This window comes from Alternaria arbusti, assembly GCF_024043155.1.
Source record: "Alternaria arbusti strain BMP 1465 chromosome Unknown scaffold_3, whole genome shotgun sequence".
Classification (NCBI taxonomy): domain Eukaryota; kingdom Fungi; phylum Ascomycota; class Dothideomycetes; order Pleosporales; family Pleosporaceae; genus Alternaria; species Alternaria arbusti.
Window position 1 is genome coordinate 471,376 of NW_026249943.1, and position 20,039 is coordinate 491,414.

The 20,039-nt window shown below is 55.5% G+C and overlaps 3 protein-coding genes across 3 annotated transcripts; all 3 read right to left on the minus strand.

Moving 5' to 3' along the window:
- Nucleotides 1-675: 675 nt before the first annotated feature.
- J4E86_002778 (uncharacterized protein) lies at nucleotides 676-5,309 on the minus strand (the record flags this gene model as incomplete). The annotated part of the gene is made up of 5 exons (XM_051443336.1): nucleotides 676-778; nucleotides 829-3,571; nucleotides 3,623-4,001; nucleotides 4,215-4,634; nucleotides 4,698-5,309. The coding sequence occupies 5 exons, from the start codon at nucleotides 5,307-5,309 to the stop codon at nucleotides 676-678; spliced, it is 4,257 nt and encodes a 1,418-aa protein (XP_051304831.1).
- A 7,356-nt stretch (nucleotides 5,310-12,665) lies between these two features.
- Nucleotides 12,666-14,397, minus strand: J4E86_002779 (uncharacterized protein; the record flags this gene model as incomplete). Its single annotated transcript, XM_051443337.1, has 3 exons — nucleotides 12,666-13,012; nucleotides 13,062-13,675; nucleotides 13,727-14,397. The coding sequence occupies 3 exons, from the start codon at nucleotides 14,395-14,397 to the stop codon at nucleotides 12,666-12,668; spliced, it is 1,632 nt and encodes a 543-aa protein (XP_051304832.1).
- A 3,313-nt stretch (nucleotides 14,398-17,710) lies between these two features.
- On the minus strand, nucleotides 17,711-19,917 carry J4E86_002780 (uncharacterized protein; the record flags this gene model as incomplete). Its single annotated transcript, XM_051443338.1, has 7 exons — nucleotides 17,711-18,065; nucleotides 18,122-18,435; nucleotides 18,537-18,689; nucleotides 18,740-19,351; nucleotides 19,399-19,517; nucleotides 19,564-19,642; nucleotides 19,693-19,917. 7 exons carry the CDS (start codon nucleotides 19,915-19,917, stop codon nucleotides 17,711-17,713), a joined length of 1,857 nt encoding a protein of 618 aa, XP_051304833.1.
- Between the last annotated feature and the right edge of the window lie 122 nt (nucleotides 19,918-20,039).

Consider the following 20,039-nt stretch of genomic DNA (forward strand, 5'->3'; position numbering starts at 1 on the left):
ACAGAAGCAGAGTCATAATTTTTTACCAGTTTATTCGAACTAGATCAAGCTATTGCACAAAGAGTCATCTCCTCATAGATCTTGCTCTCATGTACGCAGGATCCTTTTCGCAAGTGCATGCCTAAGCAAGTTTGCTATCGTCGGCGGACACCGCATCACCAAGCCACCACTCTCTGTAAGAGGCAAAAAGAAGGAAAGGAGGATAACATGCGCATGAAGGGGGAGTGGGATTGGAGAGACCTCCACAGGAAGACACAGTACGTCTTTTACCTCTTGGTCTCTACCCCAAGGCAATCGCAGCGCAAAGAAAAAATGGAGGACTGAGGAAAACTTGGCCAAAATGCCCACCCAGAGCGCTCGTGAAAAGCGTGTGGTGTAGACCATCCCCATCTTCAGATCCGGAACGCCGTCATGAAGCATGCGTATGAAAAGAGTCATCGAGGCTTGTACCAACCAATGGTTTGAACACCCAAACCCATTTCGTGAGACCGGCCGTCAGACAACAAGGAAACTTTTGAAATCCACCGCTCTTGAAAGTCGCAGTAATGAAACCCCGCGAAATGCAGAACAATGCGCGCGCTGATGCCCCCTTCTATGCAACGAAACAGGCGATTAGATTACCGCGTGCGGTGTGGTCTATGGGTATAACCGTCACGCGCTCGAAAGGAAAGGTAATCACTCGGAAGGCTTGGCCTCCGCGTCGGCAGCAGACTCATCTGGAGCGTTGGATGTAGAGCCAGCCTCGCCGGCGTCTTCGTTGCTAAGAGCAGCAAGTGCACTGTGCATTTGTTAGTAAAGATGCCAAGAACAATCAGCACGGGATCTTACCTGAAAGCGTTTGCATGAGCAGTGGCCTCCTTCTCCTTCTGGACTGGTGGTGTGCCATTGCGCGAAGAGGCGTTGGAGTCTTCACGACTAGCCATGCCGGGACCGATACCACGGCGGCTACCGGCGCGGTTACCAAGCATGGACGGGCCGAGAGCTCCAGGGTTGTTGAGGTTGCGTCCAGAAGCACCCTTGGACAGCTTGCGGAGATCGTCCATTTGAACACGGCTGCCAGTGTCTGGAGGAGGCTGCATGCCGCCACCTGAGAACGAGCGAGCGTCGCCGCGACCCATGGGAAGACGGCCACCGCCACCGCGTTGGTTTGATCGTGTGCGCTCCATCTCGGCGGCCTGTTGGGCTGCCATGGCTTCTTGATGGATCTCGGCGATAGTCTTAGGACCCTTGAGGATGTCCTTGGACTTCCAGCCGGACTTGCGCATGTCGACGGTGTCAAGCAACATGAAGTGCATACGAGAAGGAAGACCCTCCATGTTCATGACCTTCTCGATGCGCTCGAAGTACATGTTGATCATCTTGGGGCCGGCTTCGGCGGACTCCATCGTGGCACCGACAGTGCGTAGCAGCTTAACCAAGCTCTCAATAGCGGCCTCATCGGGGAGACCCTCAAAGTCGAGAAGCTTGAGCACACACTCGTGCATGATGCGCAGAGTCAACATGCCCAGCTTGTATAGCTCTCCGATGAACTGGATCAGACCGAGACCCTTACGCTTGGCTGCAGCGGCAACGTAGTACTCGTCTGACAGAAGCTTCGCCTCCTTTTCGCCTTCAGGTGCTTCGGGCAGGTTGACTTCCCAACCACGCTCGAACTCCTCTTGACAGCGGTTGAGGAGGTACTTACGGAAGAGAGCACCACCGACAACTGGCGCACCGTGCTTGTCGCGGACATTCTCATCCTTGATCTCGGTGCTCATGGTCTGCAACATGCGGCTACAGAACTTGGCGTACATGGACGACCAATGAGACTCGTCACAAGCCTTCTCAAAGGTGAGCTGAATGACCTGGCGAAGAGTGCGTCCATCAGTCTCATCCTTTGACTGTCCAGCGATCTCGAGGATTTGATCGGAAATCTTGTCGAACTTGTCGGGTGTCATCTTGTTGAGAGCGGCCTTGACCTTACGCTGTACCATATCCGGAGCCAAGTGGCCTGCGCTCATTTGAGCCTGGACAGCAGCGGGCTGAGTGAGCGACGTAGGCACCCAACCAGTCTGCGAGCGTTGGAGTGCCTTGACTTCCTGACCGGCGGTCAATGGCATTTGCTTGGCATCTTGAGCATGGCCGCCGCGGCCACCCTTATGGCTGTTTTGGCCGCCCCTACCGCGTGAGCTGCCAACGCGAGGAGAATTGGGTTGATTGCGGTCGGCGCTCTGGTAGGAGCTTTGACGTCCTGACATCGACTGCCCGCCCATAGGAAATCCACCACGACCTCCACCTAGAACGACATGAGCAAGAGGGTTCGTCATAGAGCCACCGCGTCCGCCTTGGGCTTGCTGGAAACGCTGTTCGGATGTCGTACCTGGCGGGAGTGTGCGGCCTCCTGGCTGGAATCCACCACCTTGCCCAAATGTACCCATTCCACCGCCACCGCCACCGCCAGGTCGAGAGCCTTGACGTCCACCGGCGCCCAGATGCATAGAACCGGGACGAGCAGATGGAGGACCGCGAGCAGATTGGGGCTCGTCACCGACTGTCTCCTTGAGCTTCATGTCCCAGTCAACAGATGGCTTCTCCTTGAAGACATCCTGGAATTGCAAGAGGAAGTCCTTGTCGTACTGGCGGCCCTTGCTCCGGTTGCTGTTGTTAAGAGCTGGGTTGGGACTGGCTACGCCTTGAGGATACATAACCTCAGCACGAACTTCGAGGAAACGTGCAGTCTTGAGTGCCTGCATACCAGCAGTCGGCTGTGCGGGCTCGACAGACTTGTTGGTCTCGAGCTTGAGAGCAGCTGGCTTGGGCTTGGAGCCAGTCGGGGTCTTGGAGGGTGCAGGTGCGGCAACAGGAGCTGCGGACTCTGCGGGAGCCGCCTCTTCCTCAGTCTGAGAGGCACCGGGACCGAACATGGTGTTCTTCTTCAGGCTTGCGAAGAGAGCCTTGTCCTTAGCCTCGCGTTCGGCCTTTTGCTCAGGAGTCTCTGCTGCGCGAGCGGCTTCAGCCTCTTCGGCTTCGCGCTCTAGCTTGCGCAGACGCTCCTCCTCCTGCTTGACCTTCTCGGCAGCGTTGGCCTTCTCAGCCTCGGCCTTCTTTGCCTTCTCCTCGGCGTAGCGCTTCTCATCTTCTTCGCGTTTCTTCTCTTCTGCCTCCATCTCAGCAATCATGCGGTCCATCTCTTCGTCTTCGAGGCGCTTCTTCTCGGCCTCGTCAGTCTCGGCCTTCTTGGCAGCTTCGGCATCCTCCTTCTCCTTGGCTTCAAGAGCAGCTTTGGCGTCGGCCTCTTCCTTAGCAGCAAGCTTTGCATTGGCTTCGGCCTTGGCCTCTTCCTCTGTAGCTTCCTTGGCCTTCTTCTCGGCTTCCTCTTGTAGGCGGAGCTTCTCTTGGAACTGCTTGACAAACTCGGCCTTCTTGGAAGCGGTGTCTTCAGCACGAGTAGAGTCGGTGGCGCTCGGTGCGCGCGGAGGAGTGGGAGTGGCAGCAATAGCGGGAGAACGAGGGGCAGCAGGTGCAGCGGATGCTACAGCAGGCGGGGCAGGCGAGGCGCCCTTGGGCTTGAAGTCGACAACTTCACCATCAACTAGACGCTGTTAGTATTGTCATATCATCGCATGCAGAGATTGCAACTTACCAGTCTTGATCTGGATGGCCTTGCTTTGCCTCTTCGGACGCTCAAAGGTGGAGCTAGGTGCGGGGCTTGCCGCCGTCATACTAGGAGTGTGCGTGTGCGAGATGTGGTTGACGTTGGTCATCGCAGGTGTGGAAGGCTGAGGAACAGCAGATGACGGGCGCTCCGACATGTTGGAGGGAGTGCGCGACATGCTCTGAGCCTGTGGCTGATGACCGTAGGGGGCGACACCGTAGGGAGACGGTTGCATCTGAGGAGGGAATCCACGGCCTGGGCTGGCGGGAACACCTGGGTAGTGGATAGACTGCTGAAGTCCGTAGCTCTGCGGGTAGAAGTTGTTGTACGGGTCTAAGTTGGGCTGGGGCATGCCTCCGTAGATGGCCTGTGAGGAAATTTGTGTTAGGAATGATTCGATATTTGTACTTGAAAAGACTGAAACATTTGGTGGCGGAACAATTTGTGTAGGGACATTTGCCGAGTCCGATTGACCTTGGTTGAAAGGCCTCTCGGTCCCGACAGAAACACGGCTGGACATGGGAGAACTGTGAGAAACTCGCGATGCAGTCGATAAAACCGATCTGCGAGATGAAGAAACTGAGAGAGTTGCTGAAATAGCGGAGGATGTACTTGCCTGTTGAGGGTACTGCTGTTGCGGGTAGTATGGCATGCTCTGAGGATTAGCGAGGTGCTGTTGCTGATGCATAGTGGCAGGTGTCATAGCAGGGCTACGGTTCTGTGTGTAAGGAGAGCGCTGCGGGCCAGGAGGGTGGAATGGCGCAGCCTGGCCGCGGCCCATCTGAGGCATCGGGCGGAACGGCTGTGGCGAATGGTTGGCCATGTGCGGGTTGTATTGACCTTGAGGAGGGAATCCACCACGGCCACCTCGGTTGGAGTACGAGCCGCCGCGGCCCATGTTTGCGTTGCTCATGTCGCTGTGCGCAGACTGGGAGGATTCGCGACGCATGTGTTGAGGCATCGTGTGCGAGTTTGGTTGAGGGGGCATAGCAGGGCGTGCCTGTGGTGGGGTCAGTATGTGAAGCGGAAAGAGGACTATATGGGGGGCAGGGCGCAAACTCACGTTAGGCTCAGTGCTTTCACCGCCCTGGCCACCGAACACAATGTTTGGCCTAGTGGGCAGTCCGTCGGGCTTGGGGCCTCCCGAAATAGGCGTAGGAATGGGCGATGGTGAATGAGCGGGTGAGGCAACGCGCGGGTTCTGCACCTGCGCCGGGTTCAGGTTTCCCTGGACTACAGGCGAGGCGTGGGCAGGCGCTGGTGAGCCGGCAAGCGACCCGAACTTGATACCAGAGGGCGGGCCGCCTGCAGTCGCAACCGGCGGGGTCTGCTTGATCTGGACAGACGACTTGCGCTCGTGGGCGCTGCCGTTGGGACCACCGCTGACGATGGTGGGCATGACGGGAATGGCAGGCTTGAGGGCGCCGTTGCCGTTCACCGGGGAGACAGAGGAGCTCTTGCCATGCTGCGCGCTCTGCGGTCCTCCCACTGCCACGGGCGGCGCTGCGCTAGACACGATCGTGGGTTTGGTCGCGTTGGCGTACGAGCTGCGGGCAGTGGGTTGAGCCGAACCGGCGGCCACGGTGGCGGACGATCCTGTAGAGGAGCTGTTCGCGGTCGCAGACGAGGAAGCGGCGATCGGCGGGGTTTGCGAAGTCGAGGCGGGATTACTCATGGACTCGGTGGTGGGTGAGGTGAGGTGCGGTGAGGGTGTGGAGGGCGGTCGGTAGGCTGCGCAATCGCTACCTGGCTGAGGGCGATGACGTTGGTGCTGGAATCCCAGATTCGAGCGAGGGGACGAACTCTGCGGAATTAATGAGTTGCTGAGACAGCGACTCGGGGGGGTGCAGAAAAGAGTGTCGTCCGCGTGGGGAAGGGAAGGTCAGAGGTCAACTCCTTTGAGAAGGGTGTTGAGGGCTGTCCGAGCGCTTCAATGAAGAGGTCTCTGAACAGGTTTCCGTGTCCGGGAGGGGGATTTCGCCGAATAAATTCGTGAAATCGACGGGGCGGCTCGTGTGAAGATCACTGAGTCCGCTGCGTGTGTCGTGATGAGTGTTCTCGCAGTGGAGAGACGGGTGGGTGGAGGGATGGCGGTTGGGCTCTTTCGAAAATTGTTTGAGTGCCACACTAAGCCGCAACAAGGATCTTGTCCTAGCCGAGCCCTTGAAGGCAGTCCCAACACCTCGAATTCACACGGACAAATTGCCGCTTGCTTGCTTGGTGACTGCTTGCTCAGGGTCACGGGACAGTCAGTTCACGATTAATTCATTGGTGCGCGCTCATAAACCATGGTGCGGATTGTGCCTTCCTCGGATACATGAGGCAAGCGCGAGGGGCTCCCACGCTGCCTCACCAATTCCAAGTCGTTGATATCGTCATCACATACGCAGTAAGCAGGACATGACACACATTGCTGCACTGCGCCCCAATGGCCTCGTTGTGACTCCTCCTAGCAGGACGTGACTATGGTTGCCGGAGGATGGAGACAAGGCTCTAGTACGTGGGGTGCCTTGCGCTGGGCCAGGCGGCAACAGCGAGCTGAGATGCATCTTCTAGCAAACACCACCGTTGCGCAGACCCATATGTCTACCGCGTACCAAACGCCCTGTTCTCACTCGCAGCATACAACCAGGTAGATGGTGACTTAACTTGACCATTATAGTTCAGCCCTGTGTCTCTCAGGATACACCCCGTTGCACAGCAAAGCACAGATGTGGCTATAACAAAGCAACAGCAGACAAGGCAGTCCTAGTCCCACGATACTGCCTAAGTTCTGTCAGCCATACAATGTCGAGATGCATCTCCCCTCCTGCGCAGATCGAAGAAAAATGTAAACCCACTGACGTCTTGCTGCGCATCTATGCACGATGACGGCGTGTCTCGCGGAGGCGACCATTCACGTGAAAGGCATCTCCGCCTTAACTCCATTGTCATGTGCGAACCTCAGGTATCATTGCCACAATCGATAAGGTTGATCAGACCACTCTGTGCACCACCTCCAAAGTTACTACTGACTACAAGGCCCGATCTGACTCAGGTACGGGTCGTGGGCTTCACACGGACTCCGTTCTGTTGACCGACGATGCATCGATAATTTTGTCGGCAACGTGACCGCGCTGCGCTGCGCAAGCGATGAACAATCAATGATCATGAGACAGAAATAACATCATACTTACGACTGCTCTCAACAAAGGTTTGGTGAGGTAATAGGGTCTTGGGAAATGCGCATGCTACGAGTGGCTTCTATTGCAGTACCAGTGTCTGGAGTGGGTGGCAACCGGCGTCGATGAAAGTAGAAGCAGTGAAATATACTCTTTCGATATTGATATCTCGACCTTGGGGTAATGCAGATCTGTGCTGTCAACCGTTGCTAGTATTACTGCAGTAGCACAAGAAGGGTATTCAAGAGGTAATGACCCTGAACCATCGACCACACGCTTGTGAGATTGCAAGAGTGCAATCTGGACTACTGTGCCACCGTATCTTTGGCAACTGCAAAATGATCTTGGTACCGGTATATGGGTCGTCCTTCCGTCGCAATATCGGAATCTCGATTGTCACACCTGGGGAGAATACTGTAAGTCTAGCGTGTTCGGACGCGTACAGCCCACGTTCTTACAGCGGGTACCTAGGTAGGGCTGTTCAAATGCGCGGCCACCTCATACAATGAGAAATCTCAACAGGTGCGCGGCCGTCTACGTTAGTCTGAAGACCCCAACTTCTCCATAATGATGTAGAGGCCTAGGGGATGATTGTAAAATTCCTGCCTGACATGAGGCGGGGTCTGCTTTCTTGTAGAAGCAATGAGCAGCAACTGTGGGTCATTGCAAATGAATATGGCAATGTGAACGCATACCGCCACCAAGACATGCCCAGGCAGATGCAGGCTCTCCCATTGACTATGTATCACTTACCTGGAGATTACTGACACGAGTGACATGCCGCTTGGGGAGTCTACCCACCATCAATGCTCCCGAGGTCTCAACCCACTCAACAGCCACCATCATCGCCCGTTGCAATCCTTGACTCACACGAAACGAAACGGTGACACAACGAGACGGCAACTTCAGCAGCCGAGTGTAGCCAGCAGCTGCCGGAATCCTGTCATGCAGCGTGGCATTAGCAGCGCACAGCCGACGGTTTTGCATGCGCCGGCAGCACAGCAGAAGCAATGTCGTGGTCGCAAAAGCAACGAACACGACCGATGCTGAAACCCTGCTGCGGGTGTAATGCAGCGGTCCGTAATGCCAGGTACCGAGGCCAGACCAGATGGCTTGTGGTCTCTGGCGGTTTGGTACGACCTCTTATACTTGCGTGTGGGCGAGTCGCCTCAGCGCTGAGGATTAAACCTCACGCGCCCTACCAACGAAATGAGGCATGACGTCCGCATTCTGTCGTGTTGCGACAAAAGAGGACAGCCATGCCTAACGATGCGTTGGCCATCGCAATTCCATCAATCGCATTCGCCCCGCAGTATTCGCCTCGGGATGCCGGAGATATGCAAGTCTGCGGAAAGCGCAATTCCCATAAATCTGGGGGTGTGGAGATGAAGGAGGAAACGAACGTCGCAGAGTCCCGCATACGGGCACCGTGGAAGAGGAAACTTTGACCGTCAGCGGCGTCGAAAAGTTCCACCTCTCATCGTCAGCCACACCCACATTACCTCGGCGAAGTGCCACTCTTACTTTCCTGTGAGAAAAGCCGCCGGCTGTGGCAGACGCAGACGCTCCTCTTCGAGTAGTCTCCCAAGCCTGCATCTTGGGGGCAAGCTCAGGTTTTAAAGCGTGCGCCAGCCTTCCGCATCTCGTATCTTGCTCCGGTGCCCGGACGCGCGAATAGGCGGGTCAGAAGGTTTGGTGTCGATGGCGCAAGCTTGCCGTCGTCCGATCGCTGACTGCCATGGCCTTGCTCGTATCCTTCGAGGATCGCCCTGCGCCGTATCAACGCAGGTGCATAACGGCTGAGGAACCACCCTCGGGCACTAAAAGCGCCTCACAATCCTTTGGCGTTGATGGCATGTGACGGGTTGGAGTCAAAATTGACATCGTATCAAGCTGCCGTAGGATTCTTTGCTTTGTTCAAAGTACCGGCCGTGGCTGCAGATGAGGAAGTTGCATGTGGGTGGGGAGATAGCAATGCAGGTGAAAGAAGAAATTTGGAAGGTCGTGCTCGTCCCGTCTTTGTTGTCTGCATCATCCCGTCCCGCCCTTTGCTTCTTCTGGCTTGCATCGTCATTCTCCAGAGGCGCGAGAGCCTGACCCACCACGAGCGAACTTGTCGAAGAAGCATGACTGCCCAACGGCTCACACATTCTGCATCTATTCGCCATGCGTATCAGCCATTTCCAATACCTTACTGCATTTCGCTTCTCGACCGAGGCGCCGCCTTAGGTACGTATCTCTACATCATCATGGCAGCGCTACCAGAAGTTGTCGCATCCCTGCTGACCTCGGGACCTGTGGAGCGGCTGGCAGCGCAACCTCCACGTGATATGCGTCTTCCACCAATCGCCTCTAATACTGGCAATTCACTCCGCGCCAAAACAGGAAAGCGACCCTGATGCGACCCGGCCAATCGCACATCCGGAACTCAGGACCGACGACGACCACAACACAGCGTCGCAGGGCTGACCCCGAGAAACTCAGTGCCCTCCACCTCGCCAGACTGCAGACTCCACGATCCTTCTCGGCTCTTGAAGTGCCAATAGGGTGTTTGTGGTGGGATAAGCCTCGAGCCTTCTCCGCACGTCATGAAGGCTAAAAGTTCCTGTCGAACCAGTTCCAGGTCGTAATTCAGCCGGGATGGCAGTCCCCTTACTCATCATTTCAGGCACGTCGTTCCGGACTCCTTGGACCGCAAAGGCGCGACTCATGTGTACCTTGCACCACACCACCGAGCTGACGGACAATATTTCTGGTAGCGCCATTGCCTAAGGTCCGGTCCGGTAAGCTCAGCGGCTAGGCTGCGATGCGAGGACGTTTGTGAAAGGAAGGAATGTGGAGGAACAAGGTGGAGGGCGTGGTGCAAAAGCAGCGACAGGGGACGCTAGCCAACGCTCGTCCTGCACATGATGCGCTCCGCAGGAGGTGAACGGTGGCCCTCGAGGGTTCTGTCGGAATGGCGTACCGCATTGCGGCGGCCTTACCCCATGGGTGAGCCACGATGACTTCAGCGCCGGCCTGCGTTGTTGTCAATGCCATGGTTGCTTTCGCTTGTGCTCGGTGTGGTCCGTCCTGAGTCGCGCGTCTTGCTTTCGTCTGGAGTAACCTGCCCCGGCCCTGCCCTTGTCGATAAGTGGCCGAAGCTAGCGAGCTTAACTCGAGAATACAAGCTGCTAGAAACGTCTCTAGAGGGCGCCTATCACACCGCCGCTGAAGCCATGCACGGCGAGCCTCATCGCACACGAAGAGCAGCCGATCAACCTAGATCACACGCTCATGCTTCCGTACCCAGCACCGGCTGCAGGACATCCTCTGCCCATTCACACGACGTCTCCGCTGAACCATGTACCATGGCCTTCTCGAAGACCACCGCTTGGAAGAAGGCGCTCTGTGAATGACCCAATTCGCCCGCGTAGCCCTTACCCCGGCCGTGCCCAGCCTAGATTAAGCCTAAGATCTTTCTCTTGCCTTGACCAGAGCACCCGCGGCTCCTCAATCTAACGATGCCAGCAGCAGCCGTTTAATAACTCTAACAAAGTTAAGATCCACACCTAGCATTCGCTTCTTAGCGGAAACTCTCCAATCTGCCAAACCAGCCACTCAAACACGCCAGCCGCTGCAAGAAATTCATATCCAGTGTGTCACGCAGCTGCTGGCGTATTCCCACCCTGTCTTTGTCCATCAACCCTTGGCCATAGTTCCATACTCTGTTGCTGATGTGTATACTGCAGCTCGACGCATACCGATCCTGACAACAGAGCATAACCGACCGTCCATCTTCCCCGCAAAATGCACAAACCCCGATCTTCCAAAGCACACGATGAACGTACGTCCATGCACCTGACGCGAAAAACAGAAGGCGCAAGGAGCCTACTCTACTCGCTGTCACTCCACCGTTTTGCTCTCCACGTTTTTTTCTTCCATGCTGTACCACCTTGCACAACCCACAATAATCCTCCCGCACGTAAGGACCCATCATCCGAACCCAGCAAGTTTTCTGGTTCAGGTCCATCGGATGTCCGTATACGTAGGTCGCACTTGCTTCAACCAATTTAACCACACATGCCATGGCTTTCCCTGTCACGATATGCACAAGCTATCAAGCATGTGTACATCATTTCTTCGCAACCTTTCGATCCTCTCACACCACTTCGCCCAGCTATACCCTACCCCTACCGTACATAGCTTGCCCTGCCTCGCGCTACCAAAAGCGTAGTAACGGCACTAGAACACCACACTGCGACGCACTACAACCCATGCAACCCATCGGTTCCTGAGCCTCAGAAGCCGAAATTAATCTGCTGCCAAGCACCATCCTGTACACATACCTGCATGTAGTGACGACCAGTCCTTGAGGCCATGCAGCCCACAAAGCAGGTAAAGTCTGGGGTAAAGTGTGGAGATCATGCCTTTCTTCCCCCCGTCTGGCTTCGCGTCCCTTTCCCGCCCCATCCATCCATTCCTACCACGCTATGCAGCTTGTGCGAGCAATCTAAACATGTTCGTGGTCATGTGCGTGTTTGAGACTTTGATTAGGGATGGTCAGAGAGTCTGCATGGTGATGCTTTCCATTGCCTCGCCTCCTCCTCCCCCACCCATCCGATGGTGGAAGGGAAGGATCGACGGCTGGGGCGCTGAGGGGGAAGCCGGCTTGGTGGTTTGTGGAAGCTTTTCTAGCTGAAGAAGATTCTAGTGCATGATACAAGTGGTGATGTGAAACTGTGTGTGTGCTTGCCATGTGGGTGTGCGTGAGACTCTGGGTGAGCCATGGCAGCGACCTGCGTCTGCCAACGCCCAAACGTCGTCAGTGTAATTAGTTGTTTTCGCCTTCGCGCTGTACGCGGGAAGTTTTTCATTCGTACGCTCAGCTCATTCGTAATCGTAGTATCCACATTCCTGTCTAGATCTATCCGCCCAATTTTTCTCTTCGCCCGGAATTTCGGAACAAGTCCTCTGCGCTGCGAGAGGTGCTCACGGCCCTTGATGTGACATCGTCCCGTTGTCCGGCCGTGTACAAGAAGTGCTTGTCAAGTTGCTTGAGCGACTACTTCTTTCTAGGCAAGGGCAGAGAAGGGTATCCACATGGTTCGGTGTCCGCTAGAGGCTCCGACATCGCCTCAGGTATGAGGCGGCTGGGTAGCTGGCCAGATGGTTTGGACTAGTTTCGCTTGGATATAGAGGTACATGTCGTTCGACGACGGTGGATTGCTTGGCGATGCTGCCGCCACCACCTGTGTGTCAATCGGTCCACCGTTAGGTTAGTTAGTCAGGCACATGCAGGTAGCAGATCCACAGCAGTGACGGTAGCCGCCCTGCAAGATTGTATTGGAAGATGTGGGGTATCATTAACTTGTTCTGTTGTGTGATCGGCCGTGTCAGGTGGGTATTACTTTCGCCTCTTTGCAGTTTGTACAGGTATGGCTTTTTCCGAAGCGCCTCAAGTGTGGCCGTGTATATTGGACATGGCAGAGTGGCGGCAGGGCCAAGAAATGAGAAGTGGGTACAGCGTTTACGTTGAAGGGTTTGAATTGCCACAATGAGATGCGGTGTTTGTAGGATAAGATGATACATAGAATGATAATACCAATATGCGCTGCAAAATCGAGCTGCGAAGGGTTGTTGTTGAAAGGAGATTGGAAACAAGGGGTAATCGCCAGCCTGCTATGATAAAATATGTCGAAACAACCACCGAAGAATTCGTATAGAGATGCGAGACTGGTATCGCAGAAGGTTGGTGATACAAGACAGTGGTCATGTCATCAATCCAGTCGAAACATATATCCGTACCCATTTTTTCTTGATAAGACATAGCACGCTGTTCATAATCTTGACCGCAAAATAAATTCAAAGTAATCAAAACATTCGAACGCTCAGTACTGATCGTTGTGATGGTCGTCGCTGTGCTGGCTGGTGTTCTCCATGACTTCTCCCAGGACAGAGCCGACGGCAGAATACGAGTCATTGTGCGCCGAGTCGTTCCGCATGTAGGAGTTTGGGAACGACGACATGTGGTGAGGTGCGCTCATCTGAGGCATTGCATAGCTCTGAGGTGTTACGAGCGGTGAGCCAGAAAAGGATGGAAAGTGGGCTGTTTGTGGTGTCGATCCGTTGCGTTGAGGCGTGTAGTGGGTGCTCAACTCAATGCGCCGGGGAACGCCGTTGGAGAAGGACCGCATTCTGTTGCCCGTGGAAGTTCCGAAGCCTGGTACTGGGGAGTCTGGTAAAGTTAGAACGGTAGAAAGCCCACGTGGGTTATGTAAACTTACAGGAGTAGCCAATACCATAGGGCATCATAGAGCTCGAGTAGGACCGACTGTCGTGATGGTTCTCGGAGCCATTGCTGTCGTGACTACCTGTGTAGCTCATGCTAGTCCTCAACGGCGACTGCAGAGACTCGGCACGACTTCTTGCGATGCGATCGGCATGGAGCGAGAGGCGTGGGATGCTATGTTGTGCAGCATAAGCGGTAGGGTTACTGACAGGCATGGAGAAAGGGTTGGACGTTCTGGGGCTAGTGTCGAGCGGCGCTGAATGGAAGCCAAAGGGGGATCCCTCGTGGGCTGATACCGGTGAAATGGTATCGGTTGCGGACTGGGGTGGAGTAAAGGTGAATCCACCGAACGCTGGGCTAATGCCCGTGGGTGACATGTGCGAGTCGAGCGGCCCTCGCCGGAAGGTATCAATGCTTAGTGGTCGCATCATGTTGCCTTCGGGGAAACTTGACCCGTAAGATGCGGGTGATGCCAGCGGTGTGCCTAGACCATGGGAGTTTCCGAAGGGTGAATGCAATGCTGAGGCCATATCGAAGTCGTCTGGTAAGGCTCGCGACCTCATCATACGCTCACGGTCGTCGCTTGTTAATCTCTTGAGCTTGGCACGCCTGTACATATGTCAGCACCTGCATGCTTCGGAGGTTTATGACACGACTCACCTGTTCTGGAACCAGACCTGGACCTGACGGGGGCTGAGGCCGGGAATCTCTCGGGCTAGTCGCTCTCTGTGAGCTGCATCTGGGTGTGCTTGTCGGGCGAATTCGCTCATGAGGAACCGAGTTTGGTTGTGGGTAAGTCTGAACCTCTTCATCTTCCGCTTGGCGGCACGTATCTCCGCGGCGGTCATGGGTTGCCTATCTTCACCCTTGTCATCTCCATCCTCGCAGTCGTCCTTGTCGTCGAGGATGAGATCATCGTCTTCTTGGTCCTCGAGCTTCTCCACATTGACACCGTCGTTGGTGGAGGGGGGCGTCAGTCTCGAGATTGGGCTGGTGGGTGCTGAACCTCCGAAGGTTACATTTGGGATGTCGTGCTGCTCGATCTCATCAAGTCCGGATGGTGTGTTGCTGCCGCTGTTCAGGTGGCTCTTGCCGTCGAGTAGGTAAGGAAAGCTCTTGTGTGTTCGCATTGACGGTCGCTTCATGTCGAGGTTGTGTCCAGCGACCTCAGCTTGAAGCATGGCCATGTCGCTATCTGAATGTGGTGGGGTGTGTTCCAGAGTTCTGTATTCTGATGAATGCCACTCGTTGTCTGCAGAAGTCGTGCTATACGCAGACATGTGCGGCGAGCTAGGCGGAGACAAAGGAACGAGGAAGCTTCCGTCGACCATTGGCGCTTTTGGAACTGATGTAGTGGAGTAGATGTAGGCTTAGCTGTGTGGCTGATACCTCTCCTGTGACTCGCTGTTAGTGGGAAGCGGGCCTCAAGCTGGACCGCTGCTTACCTAGTTATTGTGGTCACCAGGAAGGCCTCAAGACTGGTAATGCTGGCGTCCTTGTTCGAACTTGTACCAGACTGCGGATTCCGCAAGGGGTAAAGATCTGACGAAGCTTGGTGTGGACAGTTGATCGTCGCTCGAACCCTGTGCGGGGTTTGATGCGGGTGATCAGCGAGAAAGAGTGAAGGCAGTCGCAGTACTACGACGGCGAGTCCAGCACGCGTTGGAGACGCGAGACTGTTACGAACGGGTAGTTCGAGGCTGGCGTGTTGGTGGGTCTAAGGATGGCGGGTATGCGAAGCCAGGCTGAAAGCTGATGTCGTACCGACAGTAGGATTGGGGCGCGGAGTTTTGGTGCAACTTCAAGCTTGAAATAGAAGCTACCGGGGAGGTGATACTGCGAGCCAAATAAAGATAGACGCTGACGGTGGGCGCTTGATGCTTGACAAGAGTTGAGGTGATGGACAGTCGACTTGCTTGGAAGAGTGAAAGCGTCGTCTGGTAGTCAGCGATGGGTAGGCCTTTGTAAAGAGGGCCAGGAACCGTCGGAGGCTATATCAGCGATGGCGGCAGGGGAGGGGAACAGATCATTCAGACAAAAAGGCTTGACGGTACTCTACTGACGACGATCCGGATAAAATCGAGGTTAAGACAAGTGCGAGGGACTAGGGTCAGACTACGCATGGACAGCGGTGCCTCTTAGGGAAACATGATATCCTTCGAGGATCTGGAAGCAGCTTGTTACACGACGAGAAGCGTGACTAACGTCGAGGGCTAGCAGACCCCAAAGGCTCAGGGCACAGGGATACGGTAGCTCGGGACGTGGGCCTACTACGAAGGAGAGACGGAGCGGGAACGGACGAATCGAAAGGCTCTGGATCAGGTGTGCTGCATGCCAGGGTGCCCTCCCCTCGAAAGGGAAGGGGAGCGAGCGGTGCGTGAACATGGTGGGCTGCAGGCTACATGCATAGACCAGGGCCCGTGTAGAAAAATGGCCGACGAGCAAGGACTGATCCGTGGCGTCTCGCAGTCGAACGTCGAGGCAGGCGGCGGCGCCATTATTGGCCAGATGCGATGCGGGAAGTCCAAGGAACCCGCAGCGAGAAAGCGCAGGGATGTTACAGGGCTCGGCAACGCTTGCACGGCTTGTTGCGGGGTGTTGCTGTCAATGCTGCTTTAGTGTGGTTTATGAACGGACGAGATGGTGGTGTGGTGGTGAAGGTCGGACTTGGTGCCGTCAGGTTCGTGTACTCGCTGCTACTGTCGTCGAACCACCAACCTTCACACGACGACGTCGCGCTGGGTGGTGGACCAGGCCGCCTTGGGCCGGTGGCTCCCCAGTGCTTCTTCTGGCACCTGTCAAATGTTACTGACGACGGACCGCAAATTGCGTATGCGTCAGGAACGCGGTGCATCAGCCTTGCCAGTGCCAGTGGTTTGAGCCGCCCATCGCGCCCGCTCAGATGCATGAACAACGAACCTTGGTCGTCTTCAGCCGTGACCCATGATGCTTGCCGGCAACCAAGGAACCGCGTCTAGCTACATGTGTGTTCCTGCTGCACACCTGCTTGATCCAGTGTGGTGAGCAGTCGAGCGGCTAGCAATGACGCCGTCGCCAATGGGCAGCGGGGGGTCACCAGCGCGCAACAGATCTGGCTGGGCTAACAACGATCTAACGGCCAAAAGCTCGGCCCGCGCCGGGAAAATGCTGAAGGGCGCTGTTTCTCGAAGCCTGTTCTCGCTGTAGTGCGACTGTGTGCGACGCTGGTGGGCTGTCGGTAGTTGGGTGACAGCGGTGGTTATCGTAACGTGTTTGGAAGTGCGTGTCCAAGCAAGCGCGCTGAAACGGTGCTGGAGCGCGCGAATGACCTGTCGACGAGGCTGCGCGCACCGCAACAGTCTGCTCGGCCGCACTGCAGGGAAAAATGGGCGATGCGCAAGCCACCCCTGCTGCGCCGTTCCGTCGTGATCGCCATCGCCCGTGTCCAAAGCAGAACTGAACGTGTAGCCGATACCGCGGCCAGCGCCCGTGACGAATGATGCACACTGTCCGCCTCGCGCCGTCTGCGGTCGCATTGCCTGAACCGGCGCATATTGTTTTTGGACGCCGCCTGTGAAGCACGCGGGTAACCGCCAGCGTTTGGCCCGTTTCGCAACGACAAAAAGCACGTCGCCGGCTGCGCACACGCAATCTCCAAAACGCGATGCCGGCAGGGCGTCGCGGTCGATTTCCCAAACAACGCCAAGACCGCCCGGCTGGCGGATGAGGACGGCCTGTGGAAATGACAGGAGCAAGCGATAGCGAAACCGCGAATACGCTGGCGGGCCATTGGTGGGGGACGCAACACTTGTGTGGGTTTGATGAGCGCATGGGTGCCTGTCCAGTGTCGGCAGAACATGCCTGCCTCTGGTCCTTATGCTTCGGTCCCTCTCGCGAACATAATGCATTGAATATGATTGCGATCCGTTGCCAGCAGTCTGGGCCCGTGGCCGCCTGGTGGTTCGCAACTTGTCATGTCATCATGAGGTGGTCCCACCGCGTGCCAGTCCACCCCAGAGAACCTTGGAAGCCTCGGACTGCGCTGAACGGTCGTGTCAGGTCGTACAGGTCCCTTCATTTCGGAATCATGCAGCATCTCCCACGTAGGTGGATTTTGTGCTGACAACTCATTCAATGAGCCTGAAGACGGCCCCACCCCGGCGCATCACGGCACATCTGTGATCAGAGCATTCCTCAAGGGCCTGGACACTCCGTCATGCTTAGCCAGGCACGAGAGCCACAATCTTGCCATCGTGGTTACATCAGAGCGAGTCCCGGGAAACGGCGTACATTCCCACGCGATGAGGCTATATTGCGAAGACTTCTATTCATCAGCATGGGGCTCTTCATCTCCACTGCCTGCTCGCGCCGCACACAGCCTTCAGACCTCCAGTCGTGGCGTTGCAGATTGAGGGGCGCCGTTGGCGACCGGCTGTGCGGTCGCTCACACTATGACTGGCCTCCGATCTATCGATACGCTGAGAGTGGCTCGGGGAGATGAACCCCATGTTCTCTTCGCTTGCAGCGATAAATTCGATGGGAAAGCGCCACAATGCTCCCCATACTGCACAGTAACGTATGAGGAAAAGCTCATGTGTTTCTCAAGAGCCGTCGATAATTCATACCGAGCTGGCGCAGGCGACACTGCCCCTGTCGCTGCTACCACTACGCCGCTGGTTCCGCAGTCACTTGACTACGCTGGTCGGGCCGCTGCTCCTCGACGCTCTGATGCTCGTCTTGCGGAATAGCCCCCTGGTCTTCCGAAGCAGTGGGTGCAGCGTCAACGCCCGTCGCCTCAATGGAAGAGGTGGCCGGCTGAAGAGCCTCGAGGCCTTTGCCATGCTCGATTCTATCGAACGAGCTTAGCTGCGTCTTCGAAGCCACGCGAAGACCTCGCCAGATGTAGCTGGACTTCTTTTCCCCCGCTTGCCGCTTCTCGTCCTCTGCGTCAGTCATTTCCAAATCCAAGTCGGTCATCTTTACTTTTTTTGCATATGACTCTGCATTCGGCACATTGAACCTGACTGGACGTCAGAAGCTGGGATCGAGTGTCAGTCGGACGAGCGGAGCACGTACCTGTCGCTTTGCCGTAGTTGAGAGAGACCCTTATCCGCTTCATTGTTGTAGAGGAAATTCAAGCTGCTGGGAACACCCATGGGCTTGGACGCCTTCTTACCAACAACAGCTTTCTGCGCCCCAGATTTGGCTTGTTGGAAGTCCGTTGTGGGGACTCGATCTCTAGTGAATGGTTGGCAGTTCTCCATCTTCCATCGTACCCAGTTTTTGTCGCGGGAAAGCACGGTGTCCACCATCCGGTAGTAGAATTTGCCATCTGGGCCTTCCTGCAGGTAATTTGCAATAGCCGTCTTGATGCCCAATGCCCACTCGGTCTGTGCTTTGTGGTCAGCCGAGAAGATGATGATCATGGACAGCGAAGCGAGCACGAGAGCGTGACGGAGGGTGTGAGAAGAGGCAAATGATGGGCACTTACGTCTTCCTCGCGCAATGTGAAGTTGTATTGCATCGCCTTCTGCGCATTCTGGTAAAATGGCTTGCTCTTGGACCCCTCGGTCAGAGTCAACAAAAAGTCGATGAGTATCAGTGCTTGGACAAGGATGTGGCGTTGGAAGGCGAGATCGCTCAGCTGGAGATTGTCAGTCCTAGCGCAAGATTGATAGTGGCAATCTTGCGTACCTCGAGCTTGAACAGATCACGGCTTGTGAGATACTTAGGATTAAAGGAGTTGGCGAATGCATCGTAGTCGTCATCGTCTCGCGACTTTTGTCCCTTCTTTCGCTCTGAATCTCCGGCCTGGATCACTTTGGGCACTTCCCTGAATTTGGCTAGCGTCGCCTCCAAGCTCTTCTGAAATTGCTTGAAATTATCTTCTTCGAAAAGCCTGGGTGGATTCGAGAAGGAGTGTTGCAATGACCAGAATACTGGATAGAGAGTCTCGGTGTCAAGTGTCGTAGGTTTCGCGTCCTTGCTCTTGTCGATATCCTCAGTTTGAATGACTGGTTCCTCTGACTTTGACTCTTCCTTGGGAGCAGGAACAGACCCATCAGCATCGATCTGCATAGAGTCCTCGTCCGTATTCGATTCCTTGAGGAAGTCCTCGAATGTCGTCACATTCTCCACGTGGAAATTGCCCCGCAGATTTACCGAACTCTTGTCGCCCAAGGGAAAGCTCTGAAACATGAAGATGTAGACGCGGCCACAGAATACCGGATCTTCCGCGCGAGATAGCCGGCGGAGCAGCTCATTACACAGCCGTAAGATGACAAGATCTTTATTCTTGGAGTTGATCTGCGGCACGATGAGAATGGTTAAAAATAGTAGCAGGGACAACATACCGCAATGATGGTCTCTCTCCGCGATTCGAGGAAATTGAATACCGTGCGACATCCTGAGATGGATTGGCTGTCAAGCAGTTCTTCGATGAGCAACAGTACAAGCTGCGGATGGCAGAGGTCTGGGAAGGTCAGACAAGATCCAGACAGTGCGGCAAAAGAACCTACCCCGATCTCCACAGTACTGGAGGATGTCGAGTAAATTCCAGACGGTTACGAAGGCCGGCTCCTCAATCTGAGTGGAACCCTGAACATGTAAGCAACTGGCGGAGCTGATTCCGTGGCATGACAACTGACAAGATTGGCATAGAATACACTCTTGGCTGCACTCTCGACCGCAAGCGTTCGCACTTCCTTCCCTCCTTCGATCTCGCCGAGCAGAGGCTCGCTTTCGGGTACAAGCTCAGAAACTTGGAGTGGAGGATCGATGGCAGTACTCTGCTTGACAACACGGGCACGCCGTAGTAAGAAGTCGAGTCTTGGAGCTACCGCGTCGGCGGAAAGCACATTTGATGCTGCCATTGTATGAGGTCTAGGGCGCGTTGGGCCTCGATCACGAGCCGCAAACCCGCTGTCGCAAAGGCAGTAGCACCACGATACAGCTGCGATACGGGACGTCTGCGCAGCAAACGTATAGTCGCAGA